Here is a 15,954-nt window from a genome sequence, read left to right on the forward strand (position 1 = left end):
TGTTGAGACTCGACATAGCAACTGCAGTGGGAGCATTTGCGGTTGGGGTTGTGAGTCGTGCGATGAGTGACACTAGCATGATGCATCATGGAGCGGTGCAAGTTATTACAAGATACTTGCAGGGTATACATGCTGATTCTAGCAATGATATACGCTTTCGTATACTGCTAGAGCCTACGCGACAGCATGCAGTGGCTTCGAGAGAGCCAATGGACATAGGTTGAGACGAGTTTCCTCGCTTACCTACTATACATACTACTAGGTCCTACAGTAGTACCACTTATCGACACATTCGTCTTTAAGTGGAAGATTGTTGGGGTAAAGGCGGTGTGCCTCTTACCTTGGTCGGACATGTTAGAGACGTCCGACCACCCATTACTTGTACACACCTTATTCTTTACTAGTTAGAAGAATAACGGGCTCTCTTACATACAGAGTGTTGAGATGCTCCACCCACATCCTGTGTACTCTCTCTCTCTCTCTCTCTCTCTCTCTCTCTCTCTCTCTCTCTCTCTCTCTCTCTCTCTCTCTGCACATGCACCACATTCGCGCACTTACAAAACTTTGACTCAGAGAGGTTTCTTTTATCCTTACTTGCGTGCATGATGTTTCATTTCTCATGCATCTTCACTTGGGTCCTCTCAAACTGTTTCAACCATTTTGAGAGAAATGATGTCATATCCATCTTCATCACAAACCTTTGTAGGACATATGTCCAATGTAGCAAGTATCTAATCCCTTCCCAAAGGTTCAAATAGATATTCTAGCAAGGGCACTAGAAGTTGTAGGTCTTCACACTCAGATGCACCACGCATCCAAATAGATTTCTTTGATTGCAGACATTCAAAAATCTTTGGTTCACCCACGGTAATCAAGACAAATTCTTCAATTGGCATCTTCGTGACATCTCTGTAAGAATGGTCTTTTGAGTTTATCTTGGTTGTCATTTGGTCATACCTCAGGTAGATGTGGTTGTAATCGAAATCTTGAACCATTTTGTGTAATGCCCATGGTGAATAGACCAATGATGTATCATTATAGTGAAAGCTTCATAACATTTAGGAGTAAGTAGATAAGATAGGATGTACTCATTGAGATGAAACTTGCTTGATTGGTTAGAATGAGAGAATATTACAAGTTTAGCATAGTGGCCTTATATAGGCTCAATGATGAAAGCTGGAAATTAAAGCAAGAGGGATATGCACCACAAATGGAAAAGGGAAAGTGGCATGTGGGCTACAACATGTAGTACGTGGCTATAAAGTGTAGCATTTGAGAACTATGGCATCGATTTACGAGGCATTCCTTCAACAAAATCATGCCTAGCAAAGTATATAGATGTTTAATTTTAAACATTAGAAAAAGATTAGCACATAACATATCCATAAACAAGGTGACAATCTGCATAAATGAAATTATTTAAACTACATACAATTCATTGTAAAAAGGTCATCATTTGCACAAACTGTGATAATTATAAAGATCAATATGCAAGACTCTACTCATACATCCTCACTTACCACTTTTAAGTTTAATTCTTCCTTTCCTTCTCGTTCCCCACCTCCAATATTTATGAGTTGCAGTTATCTCTTAGGATAGGCTTTCCAACCACAATAAGAAAGCAAAAGTATAGTATTAAACTGCATCACTTTTCCTAGGATAACTCTGTTTGCTTTAGCACCCCCTTAACAATAAGGAATTCCTCCAACTAGTCAATTGTTTGCTTTAGCATCCCCTTAGCAGTACTAAGAAGAAGTGTTGCCACATTAGTTGGCATCCGTATGAATTGTCTTTCAACTTAGAAATCATCCAAATGTAAGCACATGCAAAACCTAGATTTGGCCATGTATTTGCATATTCTCATGTTTGTTTCAATCTTCCCCAATGATTTCTTGTCTGAAATTTACTAATGATGTCATGGATTGTAAGGCAATCAAAAGATATTTACTTAAGTGAATCACAATAATGTTTCACCTTTTGTCTCAAAAATGGACCTAGTGGACAATTATCTTAGTCGTCCTTGTCTTCTTAGTTATCTCCAACAACTTAGTGATAGTTTCTTTTCGCACTTATGGGCACACTAAAAGAAAGTCTTAGCATGATTTGTGAGGTTGATGGCATGCCCAACACAAGGAAGTATAAGTGTTAGCATGCTTGTGTGGGTGCATAAAGGTTTTAACTCATTCGATGTTGTTGGGGATGCATAACGGCTGTAATTTATAGGTGTAAGCATGGATGTCTAGTTTGCAAGCCCTATTAAAATTGTTGTTCAATTGTCCAAAATATACTAATAAAAAGAGACCCCCACTTCAAGTATCCAACTTTATGAATCATACTATACAAACATATTGAATGTAAACGGCATCAAGAGAAGGGCTTGGATAATCAAAAGACCATACCTATAATAGAGGTTGACGATCACACTCAACCATACACTCAAAATGAGTGTTTTGATGACACTAATTCATATTTTTTAGGATGACAAGGGTTTAAACATAACCGAGAGCCACAAACATCGTTTTCATCAAATCACACCATTCAATCAGTTGTCTCAAAACTAGATCCACATGGGCTCAATTGTCTCAAGACTAAACCCACATCAACACGTCATGTTGCAGTTCCTTGTTCTCAAACTTCCCATCGTCTTACTAATTTCTTTTTTAGAGTGAATAGAGCTCATTGTTGAACATTCATGTTTTGGACTACCCTTGAGTACTAGGAAACATAATGGAAAAGTGATGCATACAAGGGAGTGTGCAAAAGAGGCAAAGTACAAACCGATGCCATGGTCAATAAGATTTTCCCTTAGTCGAGGGGCATTGGCCTAGCCATAAAGGCAAGGGTCCCTGTGACATACGAGTGTGGGTGTGGGTGTGGGTGCAATCCCATAAAACTAGCTGATCCAAAGCATCAGAGTTTTTTATTTTATTTTAATAAGACTTCACCTTAGAAACTAAGTACATGTTAAGGCGACAAAGGATGACATTATTCAAGAATATCCCAACATTAATTGGAAACACCCATCACTACGAAGAAAACTCTATTCACATCACGCAATTCAAATGTATACCAAGGGAATTGTATGTTGGTGGTGAAATTAAATTGATGCCATCGTCAACAAGATCTTGTATAGGTGATGTGAAGGCAGTGAAGGATGACACTTTTCAACAAAGCACAAGATGATAGATCCCACCATTTTTGTATGAAGACAAAACTACATGTTTATGTCATGCAACAAGTCTCATCATCATGGTGCTTGCTTTAAAACCCATCTTATGGTCACCCATCTCAAGTCCAAGGTGAAGCCTGAGCACATCGTGCACACCTCATTGCGCAATGTCGTGGCCGGCAACATTGTACTATGCAAGTGGTTGAAGTGCTTCAAAAGCCCAAAATTGCAGTGGTTGAAGTGTCACAAAAGCCCCAACAGTTTTAACTTTCAAGTGAATTGGTGGGACTGTGAGTGCACAAAAGCCTTTCAAGCTCTGGTATGTAAAAGCCTGAAAGCGTTTAGCCTCTAAACATGATTTACCGACATAAAGTTGGGGTGTACGAGCCGAGTGCGTCTGGGTGGCATGAAGCTCTACGTGAATTGAATAAACCTGTGGAATGAGGAAGTGCGCCGTCTGTTGGTGACACCCACAAACTCGTGAACGCCAGGAAGTTTGTGCAGCGATTCCGCCCAACATCAAAAATGAAATGATATCTTTCGATCACTAGCGACAAAAGTCGGCACTTAAGAAATGGCGGATGGCACGGACAACCCAAAAAGGGATTCTGCTAAACAAAGGTGGGTGTCTGCGCAATTGCTAGTGAAGACTCCAAAGAGAAGAAGAGAGAGAAGAGGGCGGCCGAGAGAGAGAGAGAGAGGGGGGGGGGGGGGGGGGGGGGGGGGGGGGGGGGGGCGGGCAATGTTAGAAAGAGTCAGCTAACCAGTTTCCACTTACCAGGCGGCAGCCGACGTTACATAAATGTAGTCTAGTAGCAAACGTAGCAGACGTGGGCCTATCTCGGTCTCTCCTCTCCCTCTGAGTATCCGTTAACGTTTCGACAAGCAAGTAGCGGCCCCTTGCTTTGCAAAGCTGGAATTTGAATACTTTAACGTTGCACCCTCCCATGAAAAGGTATAGGGAGCCTTCCAAAAAAGCCCACAAAAAAAGCAACATGCAGGACAAACGGCAGAGAGTAACGTTGGCTTGATGTGCTGTAGTTAGCCCTGCGGATGGGATGTGACAAATTTCATCCCAAAAGTGGAGCATACAACTTGTACAAGAATTGGGGGGCCCTGTTACGTTTTGTAATGGGGGCAAATGAAGTAATGCGGTGAGCAGAAGAATGTAAGTGTCTGGTGTTGTGTGTGCGGGCTGTGGTGGGGTTACCACTGTGTGTGCGGGCTGTGGTGGGGTTACCACTGTGTGTGCGCGCACGCCGCACATACACACTACACTTCTAAATAACTAGTAACTCTACAGTATAACCTAAGAGGGGGAGGTGTGAGAAGTGGGATCAGACGATGAAGGATGATCTGTTGCAACCCGACAACCTTCAAGCATAAAGACAACCTCTGTCATGGAGGGGCGATCCAGAGGGTCCGGTGCCGTGCAAAGCAACGCCACCTTGACAGCAAGCAGAAACTCTTCCCACTCTGAGGATTCCACATCCAACTCCAACAAAGTTGGATCAAAAAGCTCCTCCATCTGCCCTGTTTGCAGCTGCCTCTTTACCCACTTTACAATATTCTCCTCCTCCTCATTGAACATCATCGGTCTCTGCCCCGTTAGCAGCTCTAAAAGCACAATACCAAAGCTATACACATCCGATTCCCGGCTCACCTGTCCTGTCAAGCTAGCCTCCGGCGACACATAGCCCACTGATCCTACAGGAGCTGCTGAGCTGCTGCTGGATGGATCGCCGCCGCTCCCAACCACCGTTGCTGATAGCCTCTCCAATCCAAAGTCCGACAAATGGGCCTCAAAATCTGCATCAAAATGGACATTGGTGGGTTTCACATCACCATGCACGATCGGAGGATTGCACTGAGAATGCAGAAAAGATAACCCCCGTGCGACACCCAAGGCAATGAGATGTCGCATGGGCCAGTTCAGCACTTGTCCACCTTGCTGAGCAGCCTCTTGCAACAATGCCGCCAGGTTACCGTTTGGCATGTAGTCATACACCAGCAATTTCACATCCCCAGAAACATAGTATCCCCGTAGCACCGCTAGATTTCGATGCTTCACCCTTCCAAGCATTTCTGCCTCGCGGCGGAAAACGGCCTCCTCCGCCCCTCCTTCAGGAAGCTTTCTTACAGAGAAGACTGTTCCATCTTGCAAACACGCCTTGAATATGATGCCATACCTAGTCCTACTGAGAACATGCTCTTCATCAAACTGCCCAGTCGCTTCGAGCACATTTGCATAGGTAATTGGACTGTAGAACATGACAAGCTTTTGCTCCATAGGTTGCAAAGCAGTGCCATCATAGCTCTCCTTCCTTCTGGTGATGTGTAGCACTACGCATAAAATAAGAACCAAAAATATCATCCCTGAAACAACTGAAACTCCCACTATGATTGACACAATGGAACGCTTGCTTAGCCCACCTTTACCACTGTTGGGGCAAGGTGTGTTTAATGGAGCTCCACATAGTAAAAGATTTCCTGCAAATGATGATGCGTTGAAGCGGCTACTGAGTTCCTTTGGAATAGCTCCTCCAAGATGATTGCTGGATAGATTAAGCTGGCTTAAACCATCAATGCTCCCTAGAGACGCAGGAATAGCACCCGTAAGGTTATTCAAAGATAAGTCCAGTATCCGCAGCTGTGTAAGATTGCCTATGTCAGACGGAATGCTACCATTCAAGGCATTATTTCCAAGAATCAACTCTTCCAGATTTTGTAATTGTCTGAAATTTGAAGGTATCGGCCCTGTCAGGTGGTTGGAATCAAGGTCCAATTTTAACAAGGCTGTACAATTGAATAATTGTGGGGGTATATAACCTGCAAGGTTGTTCATGCCTATGTCCAACTTCTGTAGCTTCACCAACATGCCCATCTCTGTTGGTATCGATCCATTTAGCCCATTGTTTCTGGCCTCAAAAACCATTAAGTGGGAGCAATTACCAATATCTGAGGGAATGCCGCCATACAAGCGGTTGTCTGATAAGGAGAGAACCATCAGCTTTTGTAGCATACCCAAGCTAGAGGGAATGGTGCCAGTCAGTCTGTTGCTCTGGAAATCAAAAACCTGGGCTGTAGAAAGGCTGCTGAGAGCTGAAGGGACAGAACCTGTGAGAGAGTTACCAGCAAGAGCAAGAACTTGCAAATTCGGCAAACCGGCAAGCTCGACCGGAATGGGCCCAGAAAGCTTTTGCCCTCTGAGATCCAGAACTTGCAAGGCCAAGAGCTTCCCCAGAGATGAGGGTATCCCACCCGTGAAGTGGTTCCCAGTCAAATTTAGCACTCTTAATGAGCCAAATGAGCCTAAAAAGGAAGGAATGTTACCCGATAAATTGTTTTCTGCCAGGTCGAGGACTTGAAGATTGACGAGCTTCACCAACAGATTAGGAAGACTGCCATTGAAAGTATTTGAGGAGAGCACAAGGCTTTTCAGATTGAACCATGCAGACAAGAATTCTGGCATCGGACCAGACAAGTTGTTGCGGCTGACATCCAACGATTCTAGAGAACTAATGCTTCCCAGCTCGTCAGGCATTGTGCCTGAAAGAAGATTGTCCGCAATGGAGAGAACACGTAGCTGGTATAGATACCCCAAAGCCGATGGCAGCGGTGATGAAAGCTTGTTGTTTTCAAGGGCTAATACCTTCAGGCTTCGGCAGTTCGAAAGCTCAGCCGGTACCTGTCCGGTCAGGAGATTGTCGGAAACATTCAGATGTTGCAAAAACGCAAGGTTACCCAGGGTAGAAGGGATCGTCCCTGAGAGGGAATTCTTCGATAGTGAGAGAAACCGAAGGTTATACAGATTCCCCAGAGACACAGGTATGCCGTCAGTTAAGCTGTTGCTGGTCATATCTAGCTCCTGCCATTGCCCATAACTGCTTCCAAGAAATGGAAGGACAGGCCCCGTAAGATTGTTGAAGCTTAGATTGGCCGTCTGCAATGAGGTACTGTTGAAGAGAGAGGCAGGAATGGAGCCTGTTAAGCTGTTATCCGCGAGCGAGAGAAGCTCTAAACCTGTAAGAGAGCCCAAGCTGCTGGGAATGTGCCCGGTAAGCGCATTCTTGTCGAGGCTGAGAGAACGCAGTTGTGAACAATTTGCAAGTGTAGAGGGCACGCTCCCAGAGAGCTCGTTGGAGCTCAAGGCAAGAGTAGCGAGCAGCGAGAGCTGTCCCCATTCAGCAGGAACCGAACCAGAGAAGTGGTTGAAGGAGAGGTTTATGTAGGACAAGTTCCTGCACACAGACATCGTTGAGGGTAGAATGCCAGACAAGTTATTGTGTGAAAGGTCGATGTCCCGCAGCGACACGAGGTTGGATATCTGCGGGGGAATGCTGCCCATTAATAGGTTCTCGTGAAGCTCCAATGTCTGCAGCTCCACCAAGCGCAGCAGTTCCATAGGGAGCGTACCGGAAAACTGGTTGAGCTGCAGGTAGAGAGCTCGCAGGTGCGAGCAACTACCGAGAGACGGCGGGATGGAGCCATTGAAACGATTCTGCCGAAGGCTCAGCCTGCGAAGCTCTCTAAGCTTCCCTACTTCCGCTGCCAGCAATGCGCAAAGAATGCTTGCTATTAACACGCAAAATCCCTTTTTGACCTGCGAAAGTTGAGGAAGAGAGGATGGGAGTTACCTGAGAGCGGTCCCGTGAGACCAAGACCTGGCAAGCGAAGCTCGTTCACTCTGCCATTGCTGCTGCACACCACGCCCCTCCAAGTACATGGTGAAAAACCCGCCGTCCACGACGCGAGGGCTCCCGCTGGATCAACAAGCGCTGCTTTGACCGCCATTAACGCAGCCGCATCTTCATCGGCTGCCTGCGAACGAATAAGAAGCAGAAGCAGCAGCAGCAGAAGAGAAAGCAGACATCTGCCACCTGCATTTTGCGCTTCCACCATATCATGCGAAGCCGCTACTACCAAACATCTCCGCATCTCAGAGAGTAGACATTTTCGTTTCCTCCGTCTTTTGTTGCCAGTAGACGGAAGCGCCTTCTCTCCTGTAGGAGCTTCAAGAGGAAACCGAGAAAAAGCTATGTTGGCACTGCAACAAAAACGCAGGCAACTTACGGAAGTTAGACCGCCTTTGCTGCTGCTGTTGGTCCACCATCGCCAGCAAGCCGCTTCTCTTCTCGCCTCTCCTGTCTGAGGGCGTCCGTTCCGCTGCTGCTGGGAGGGATTTAACGGAAGGGAAGAACCCAACAGAAGCTGTGAAAAATGGGGAGACCTTTCAGTACGGGAAGGGGGAAAATGGCTAGAGAGATAGGAGGAAATCGTGCCCTTGAATAACGTCAGGGCGAGCCAAGAGGAAGCAAACAAAACGCCCAAAAAAAAAAAAGGGCCCAAATTGTGTAGGCGAGAGAGGTGGGTGAAGGAAGAGCGCACCTAACAAGCAGCTTGAGGAAATTTTTTGAAATTTGCACATCGTCTTCTTCTTCTGTAGTACTGCTTTGGGTCCCGAAAATGCATCTTGCAGAATGCACACCTCACACACTACATTCAATATTAGGTGTAGAGATAGCTGTGCAACAGAAGCCTATGAAAAGGCTGCTCTTGCTAATATTGTACAATTTCTCATCTCTTATTTACTAGCTACCCTCCACTATCTGTTATCACTACTACACTTACCTCACTCATTCCACCATGTGTGTTACAATGTACCATACCATTCACTACAATTTATCGCTCACACTTGCAGGGAAATTTACCCCCATCATCCTATCCTCTATGTCTTCATAAAGCAAGATATTTGATGCATGCACACATTTTATCACTACAACACTAAACTATACATGAAAAAAGAAAATTCATCCCATCATTCCATTCTCTTTGTCTTCATATAGGGAGATATTTGATGCATGCACACATTTCATCACTCCTACACTTAACTATACACCAAAGAAGAAATTCATCCCATCATTCCATCCTCTTTGTGTTCATTCCATCCTCTTTGTGTTCATAAAGTGAAGGCCATAATGTACTTCATACATGCACATGGAAAGAGGTTTTTACCGCCCATTCTCTCGTAAAAATAAATTTCTATGCAGCGATATGCAATTGGCAAGGCTCATAAAATTGGCCTTTAATATATTTTTATTGTGGCGAAAGTATATTGTAAGTTAATCTTTATGCATCTACTAACATAATATGGCTGAAGGGGGAGCCCTTTACACGTGTCGCAATCTGCGACCCGAAGGTTAAAGTTTAAAACAAAAACAAGCCCCTTTGCACGCGATAAAGAGAGAGAGAGAGAGAGAGAGAGAGAGAGAGAGAGAGAGAGAGAGGCCGTCGAAGGCGATCGGCCGTACCAGTGCTTCAAATAAAACCAACAAAATTTGAGTCGTTTTAGTGTTAGAATTCAAAAAACTCTAGATTTTACCTCTTTTTATTCCATCAAAGAATGTTTTCGTGGAGTATTGGTATGCATTCAGTAGAATCCCTTTGAGAGTAAGGAATTAGCTATGGATATTTGAATTGGTGAAAAAATATACCTTCCAGATCACCATCAAGTAGTGCTATTGTTTTTGAACTAGTTTTCAAGTTTTAGCATGAGCTCTTGAATAATTTTTGCCTACTTGATCTACCCCTTTGTTTTTCAGATTCGACAATATAATATATAGTATGTGTACTATAGTATAATGGCAAAATGTTTGCCCTTTACATGTGTCGCAAACATCGAGTATTTATGCCCTTCAATCCAAAAACAAGTGAATTGCACCAATTGGGTCGACATATGGACGTCCGCTCCTCTACAAGTGACTTATGAGCTCCAACTCACGACTGACTCCAACTCTAGCTTTTTTGCCTCAAAGGTGGTGTTGCAAGGTAGTTGAGAGAAGGTGCTCTCTCTCTCTCTCTCTCTCTCTCTCTCTCTCTCTCTCTCTCTCTTTGTGTGTTTGTGAGAGTGTGCAAGCCTGTTAATATCTCTCTTTACATGAAAGTGCTTGCTACAAAAGAAAAAAGCATGAAGAAGAAGTTTTCCATAGCCATATCTATGCGATCGGTCTTGTCTATGCGATTGGTCCTACCATAGTTGCTACACCCACCATTGACCCTTGTCTGCTCAAACCAACTTCTACTCTTGGGGAGAGATGCAGAAAAAATGGTGCTATTTTACTATTCTTTCACTCATGTGTGTGTGTGTGTGTGTGTGTGTGTGTGTGTGTGTGTGTGTGTGTGTGTGAGAGAGAGAGAGAGAGAGAGAGAGAGAGAGAGAGAGAGAGAGAGACTTTCCAAAAATGGCTTTGCTAGACCTCGGACCTTTGGCATTGGCCAGAGAGAGAGAGAGAGAGAGAGAGAGAGAGAGAGAGAGAGAGAGAGAGAAGCTCGCCGATATAAAACCATGTGCAGTGTGTTATTCTAAGTGAGGCTTGCAAAACACCATCTCATCAGTGAGAGGAAAATATGGTTTTGTGGCTTCCCATGAACCTATGAAGCTATGAAAGCCTTTGTATTGGTGATGATAACCATGAAGACAATCAATAGGGGTGCATGGGCTCAAGGAAGGAATTGAGTGTGTTGTTTGCCTCCCTCTCTTTGACATCCACGATATCCTCCGACTTCATTCCAAATGCAAGCATGCTTCTCGCTTCAAGTGCGTCGATACATGGCTTAGCAGCCTCCACTTGCCCTTTATGCCAAAACACAGTTGAGGCTGATGATGTTTTCATTATGGAGGATTTTTCATCTATAGGTAAGCGCAAGATCGATAAACCCATTTCAAATTCTAGGGGGAGGAGGCCATCGTCAATCGGGTATAATTCAAATTTTAAAGCCTCATCAGGAATTCATATAGCATTTCATGTTTATGTGCAAAGAGAAGCTGAAAAATTGAGAATGCAACCAAGTACCAATGATCCCAAAAACAACATAAGCAAGAAAATAGGCTTATGGAAGTTTAGCAATAGAAAACTAAAGCATGGGGGAATACCTTTTGATCAACAAGAGTTTACAAAACGCTTTGGACATTGAATCATCCTCGAAGATGCTCTTTTTGAACATTGGTGAAATTATTTTTTACCCTCAAATGCACTCTTTCTGTGCGCTCAACTCCATGTGGGTGGACAAGGAGCACTTGAAAGTAACAATGCTAGCAATATGACCTATGTAAGGACATGGACATTGTCATAAATTGCACATTCTCCGTCAACCAAGTCTGACAACAAGACGCAAAGCATCGGAAGATCAAGAGTTAGTTGCTAACACTCTTCAGTAAGCACCCCCTTGCTCCTCCATCGTGGACATGTCTGCATATCCTTCCATTTCAAGAACGCGTACAATTTTCTATCTTGGCTATCAGCCTCAAGCAAGGAGGCATTGGTGTTGTCAAGCTTGAGCAACATGGATGTATTGGCAAGACACTTTGAGCGGGCTTTGAGCATCGCATCATCCTTAAGAGATGCTCTTTCTAAACATCTATGGAGTTACTTTCTACCATCAGAGATGCACTCCTTCTAGACTCTAAACTCCATGTGGGTGGACAAGTAGCACTTGGAAGTAACAATGTTAACAATATGACAAATGCAAGGCATGGACATTGTTAGAAATTGCACATTCTTCATCACCCAAGTCTAACAACAAGAAACAAGCATTGGAAGATCAAGAGTGAGGTGCCAACCTTTCAGCAAGCACCTCGTTGCTCCTCCATTGCAATTGTGTCCTTGCATCCTTCCAACTCAAGAGCATAGGACAAATTTCTATCTTGGTTGTCAGCCTCAAGGAAGGAGGTGATGGCATCATCAAGGTTGAGCAACATGGATGTACCAACAAGACTCTCAAACTCGAAAATTGAAGACATATTCTGGGCATGCCTATCAGCATCACGGAAGGCAAAAGCTAGGCCATTGAATTCAAGCAACATGGAGTTTGAGGGCAACAAGTAGGATGCAAGAGTGGAGAAAAAGCAATCCCTTTTTGATAGGTAGGCCAACTTTTTTATAGTGAGTTGTTGCATTGGGGAGGGAGAGTGCCTATAACAGTTTTGCAATGCCACCCTACTAGAGGTCAATATTGGAGGTGTAAGGCATTAAGAGATGCCGAGTCTAGTAAGAACATAGCTTCTTCTTCTAGTGAAGATGCCAATTTTCACGTTATATGGAAGCACTTGGAGCCCATATTACGACCTGTATGCAAGGTCCTCTCTCCCTCTCTCTCTCTCTCTCTCTCTCTCTCTCTCTCTCTCACACACACACACACACACACACACACACACACACACACATTTTCATTGACTTGAAAGTTACTCTCTTCAGCCTAACAGAATTGGTCAATATAAGAACCCTTACCCTAAAAGCTTCTGCAAGAAAAATCTCTCTATGATTTGGAAATGGCATACCTATGTATTATGGTCAATTCCTAGCTTTTTATTATTCAAGAGATAGTAACCTATTCTCTATCTGTTACTTTTGTGATGAGCCTTGGTCTCTTGTAACCTACACACACACACACACACACACACACACACACACACACACACATTTTCATTGACATGAAAGTTACTATCTCTTCAACCTAACAAAATTGGTCAATATAAGAACACATAAACACACACACACACACACACACACATATCCTCAGTGGCAAAATTGGTCAATATAAGTGCGCTCTCATAACATGTTTCTTAAAAGCTTGTTTAAGCCAAACTGGCAACCTCATACTCCCCTCTCTTTGTAAGACTAGGTGCTAGTATACTAATACCCTCTCTTTAATTAAACACAAGTTTATGTGCATCCATTTTGCAAGTTGGAGACAAAAAGAAATCTGAGAAAGATTTTGAGCATAGTTGAGAAAAAAATCAACCATGTTTTCGAGCATAGTTGAGATGAAACTAACCAAGGGATCCTAAAACACTTTGCTCTATGCACGCCTGAAAGTGTATGTCTACCATATTTTAAATACAACCCCATTCTTTATTATGAATTGTACTACAACACTCATATATAATTGATTTATATTACTCATACTCATACCAGTTTATGCATGAACTTAATAAAGCTTCATATTCCCCCAAGTATTTAACATTTGTCATTCGAATACAGGTTGGCTAGATATAGTCTAAGAATGTGATAATCAAATTCAAAAAGCTCGAGTTTTTAACATAGGTATTTGTAGGATAAAACGCCCCTATGTTATTTGAAGTGCGCGAACGAGAGCGTGTGTGAGTGTGTGCAACAATGGAGAAGAGAGGAGAAGAGGAGACCTTGTGTTTGCAGGGGCTAAAACTCACTCTCTACATGTGAGCCCCCCTTATTCTATTATGCACATAATGAATAAGTATAGTGGGCGGGCACCTGGCCTAACTGACCGCATGGGGCTTTACCCCAACAACCTCCCACGTAAAGGCCAATGTGGTCGTGAGAGAGAAAAGAAAACCGTACAAAACCTGTACAAGGCCATGACAAGTATGACCTCAACCAACGCCCACTGGCTCACTGAATCTGCGTGCATCCATCTCTAATCGTAGAGAAAGTATAGAGCGATCGACACCATACTCCTAACGACCAAAGCCGCACACATCCTGCAGGTATCTCACCATACGCTGCAAAGTGCCCCTATGCTCAAGGCCAACGTCAGTCACTGCATGACTAACTGCTCCCACTGCAAATGCACCTATTGCAAATGCAATCTCGGGTCTTGAGATTAGTATCTCGTACATGATACTCCCAAATGCTGATGCAATCCTAGCAATATCTTCCAATCTGACCATGTTAGTCAAATCTGGCTCAGAACTCCACTCATGGAAATCACCTTGACACCCAAACTCTCATCCCTGGAATCCATCCTCGTGTCCATCGCATGTCACATGCGCACCAAGAGCATCTGTGTGTCCCGAACCCTGTGTGGTAAGAGCAATGCCTAGCTCTAACTCACACATATCAGCCTCTGGCCTAAGCATATCCATGAATGACTGAACCACGACTGAATCCTCAGCATTCAAGCCATCCATATCCGTCATCATATCCACAAATGACATGCTCTGCTGCACAAGTGGCTCAACATGCTCACAAACTGGAGCATCATGCAACCTATCCGCAAAGGAGACATGCCTCATCTCTCTGCATGGTTGCATACTCACGAAGACTGTGCCGTCTCGCACATGACGTACTCGCATCGCATGAATTGTGCCAACACTAGCACCTCTAGCTATGACTAGCTGTCCATGATGCAATCTAAAACTGTGCTCATCCAGCACTACCTGACATCCGCTGTCTCGTAACTGACTCACAGAGATCAAGCTCTGCGTCAAACCTGGCACTTGGCGTGCATCTTGCAACACGTATGATGCACCACTCGGCAACAATAGTCTGACATCTCCTGCACCAACTATGTCATGCACTGAACCATCAGCTAGACACACATGTCCAAGCATACTACTAGCATATGTGCTAAACCACTCACGACTCGGCATGACATGAAATCTAGCATTCACATCTAGTATCCAATGCAAAAGTAATGTGTCATCAAAAACCGACATAAGAAAGTCAAGAGTAAACATGGAAGCAAAGGCGACATCTCCGTCATACGTAGCCACATACGCCACATTTGCTCCCACATCATCCAAAGTGATAGCATCCCTCATGTGCAGTCTCCTGTGCTATCTCATCCGTCGAAAACAACACCTACGTACATGCCCTGTATGACCACAATGCCAAAACACAAAATCTCTATGTCTGCAAGATCGTCCTTTGACTGTAGGCATCTCTCTAGACTCATTTGTGCCAAAAGCATTGCACAATATTTACCATAACTCTCTAGCTACACATGCATCCGAACCAATGCGATAGACACACTCACCAAGGTGTAACATGATGGTCGAACGTGCAAGCTCATCCAAGTCCTCCCACTCATCGTTGGTCATAGACTCTGGCCTAGCATCCATGCCCTGTAGTGGCAACACTTGGCCCAACTGAGTCAATGCATCATGTATACCTGCTTTCCAATGCTCAAAGTTTGAACCATCAAACTTTGTATGGAAAAGCACAAACCCTGACAATGATGTACATGCCAAATCCATGACGATAACCTGTGACAAGACCGTGCACAAGTTGATCAACTAACAATAGCCAAAGCCTGGCTAACTTATACACCAAGTGCTGTCAAAATACAACAAAAGCTGGCATAAGCTGTCTAAGAGAAGTGTCAACAAATATGGCGATCAATGTAACGAACAAGTGAGAAAAACCGCTCAAATGATGCCAAAACACCCTCGCTCTAATCCAAAAGCACTATGTGGTAATTGATGAAACTATCATCAACAATCTCCCTCCTGAAGAGATTACCACATGTATGTCAAATGACATAATCCGCCGAGCAAACACTCTCACAATGTGATGCCAAAACACTATGGCAGAGCAACCACTGAGTGCCAAATGCAATCAAAACACGATTGCAAACCATGCACATAAACAAGTAAACTCGCAAGAAAAATCCTACAGAGTTTCAAGAGTATTTGTCTATCTAACCATAATAACCATACATGCCATAAGCATACTCTAACCATGAGCAAATCATGCGCAAAATCCGCACTCAACCATACATGAGCTGCCCCAAAGTCTCAACTCCCTAAACTTGGAAAACAATCCTGCAATCCGAAACACAAAGTGCATCAACCACACTCTAAACTTGGATACAAACCAACCAAAATATGACACAAATTGATGCTCAAAACAGTTGAAATTAGTCCACATATGCCATTGCAAGGCAAATAATATCATCCGCTGAAAAGTGCACATCATGTGCATCCACATGGCAATGTAAACGAGCATCAAGCATGTACCAAATGT

At 43.8% G+C, this 15,954-nt stretch overlaps 1 protein-coding gene across 3 annotated transcripts; it reads right to left on the reverse strand.

The window, feature by feature from the left end:
- Positions 1-4,181: 4,181 nt before the first annotated feature.
- On the reverse strand, positions 4,182-8,672 carry LOC147460778 (uncharacterized). Of its 3 annotated transcripts, none has more exons than XM_086508480.1 (3): positions 8,558-8,672; positions 7,807-8,380; positions 4,182-7,717 (listed from the first exon to the last, which is right to left on the reverse strand). In XM_086508480.1, the coding sequence occupies exons 2-3, from the start codon at positions 8,105-8,107 to the stop codon at positions 4,479-4,481; spliced, it is 3,540 nt and encodes a 1,179-aa protein (XP_086364606.1). In that variant the 5' UTR covers positions 8,108-8,380; positions 8,558-8,672; the 3' UTR covers positions 4,182-4,478. The 3 variants fall into 3 exon arrangements, with proteins under 3 accessions (XP_086364606.1, XP_086364607.1, XP_086364605.1); XM_086508481.1 differs by lacking the exon at positions 8,558-8,672 and having other exon boundaries at positions 4,182-5,512; positions 5,603-7,717; positions 7,807-8,486; XM_086508479.1 differs by lacking the exon at positions 8,558-8,672 and having other exon boundaries at positions 7,807-8,485.
- Positions 8,673-15,954: the final 7,282 nt, after the last annotated feature.

This window comes from Adiantum capillus-veneris, chromosome 3, assembly GCF_014529385.1.
Source record: "Adiantum capillus-veneris isolate H3 chromosome 3, ASM1452938v2, whole genome shotgun sequence".
In the NCBI taxonomy this organism is placed as follows: domain Eukaryota; kingdom Viridiplantae; phylum Streptophyta; class Polypodiopsida; order Polypodiales; family Pteridaceae; genus Adiantum; species Adiantum capillus-veneris.

Excerpts from the sequence above, each read along its gene's own strand:
- LOC147460778 (XM_086508480.1), bottom strand. The coding sequence starts at position 8,107 with ATGCGGAGATGTTTGGTAGTAGCGGCTTCGCATGATATGGTGGAAGCG. Across the intron at positions 7,718-7,806 it reads TCTCACGGGACCGCTCTCAG|CGGAAGTAGGGAAGCTTAGA; the intron begins GTAACTCCCATC and ends CATTGCTGGCAG.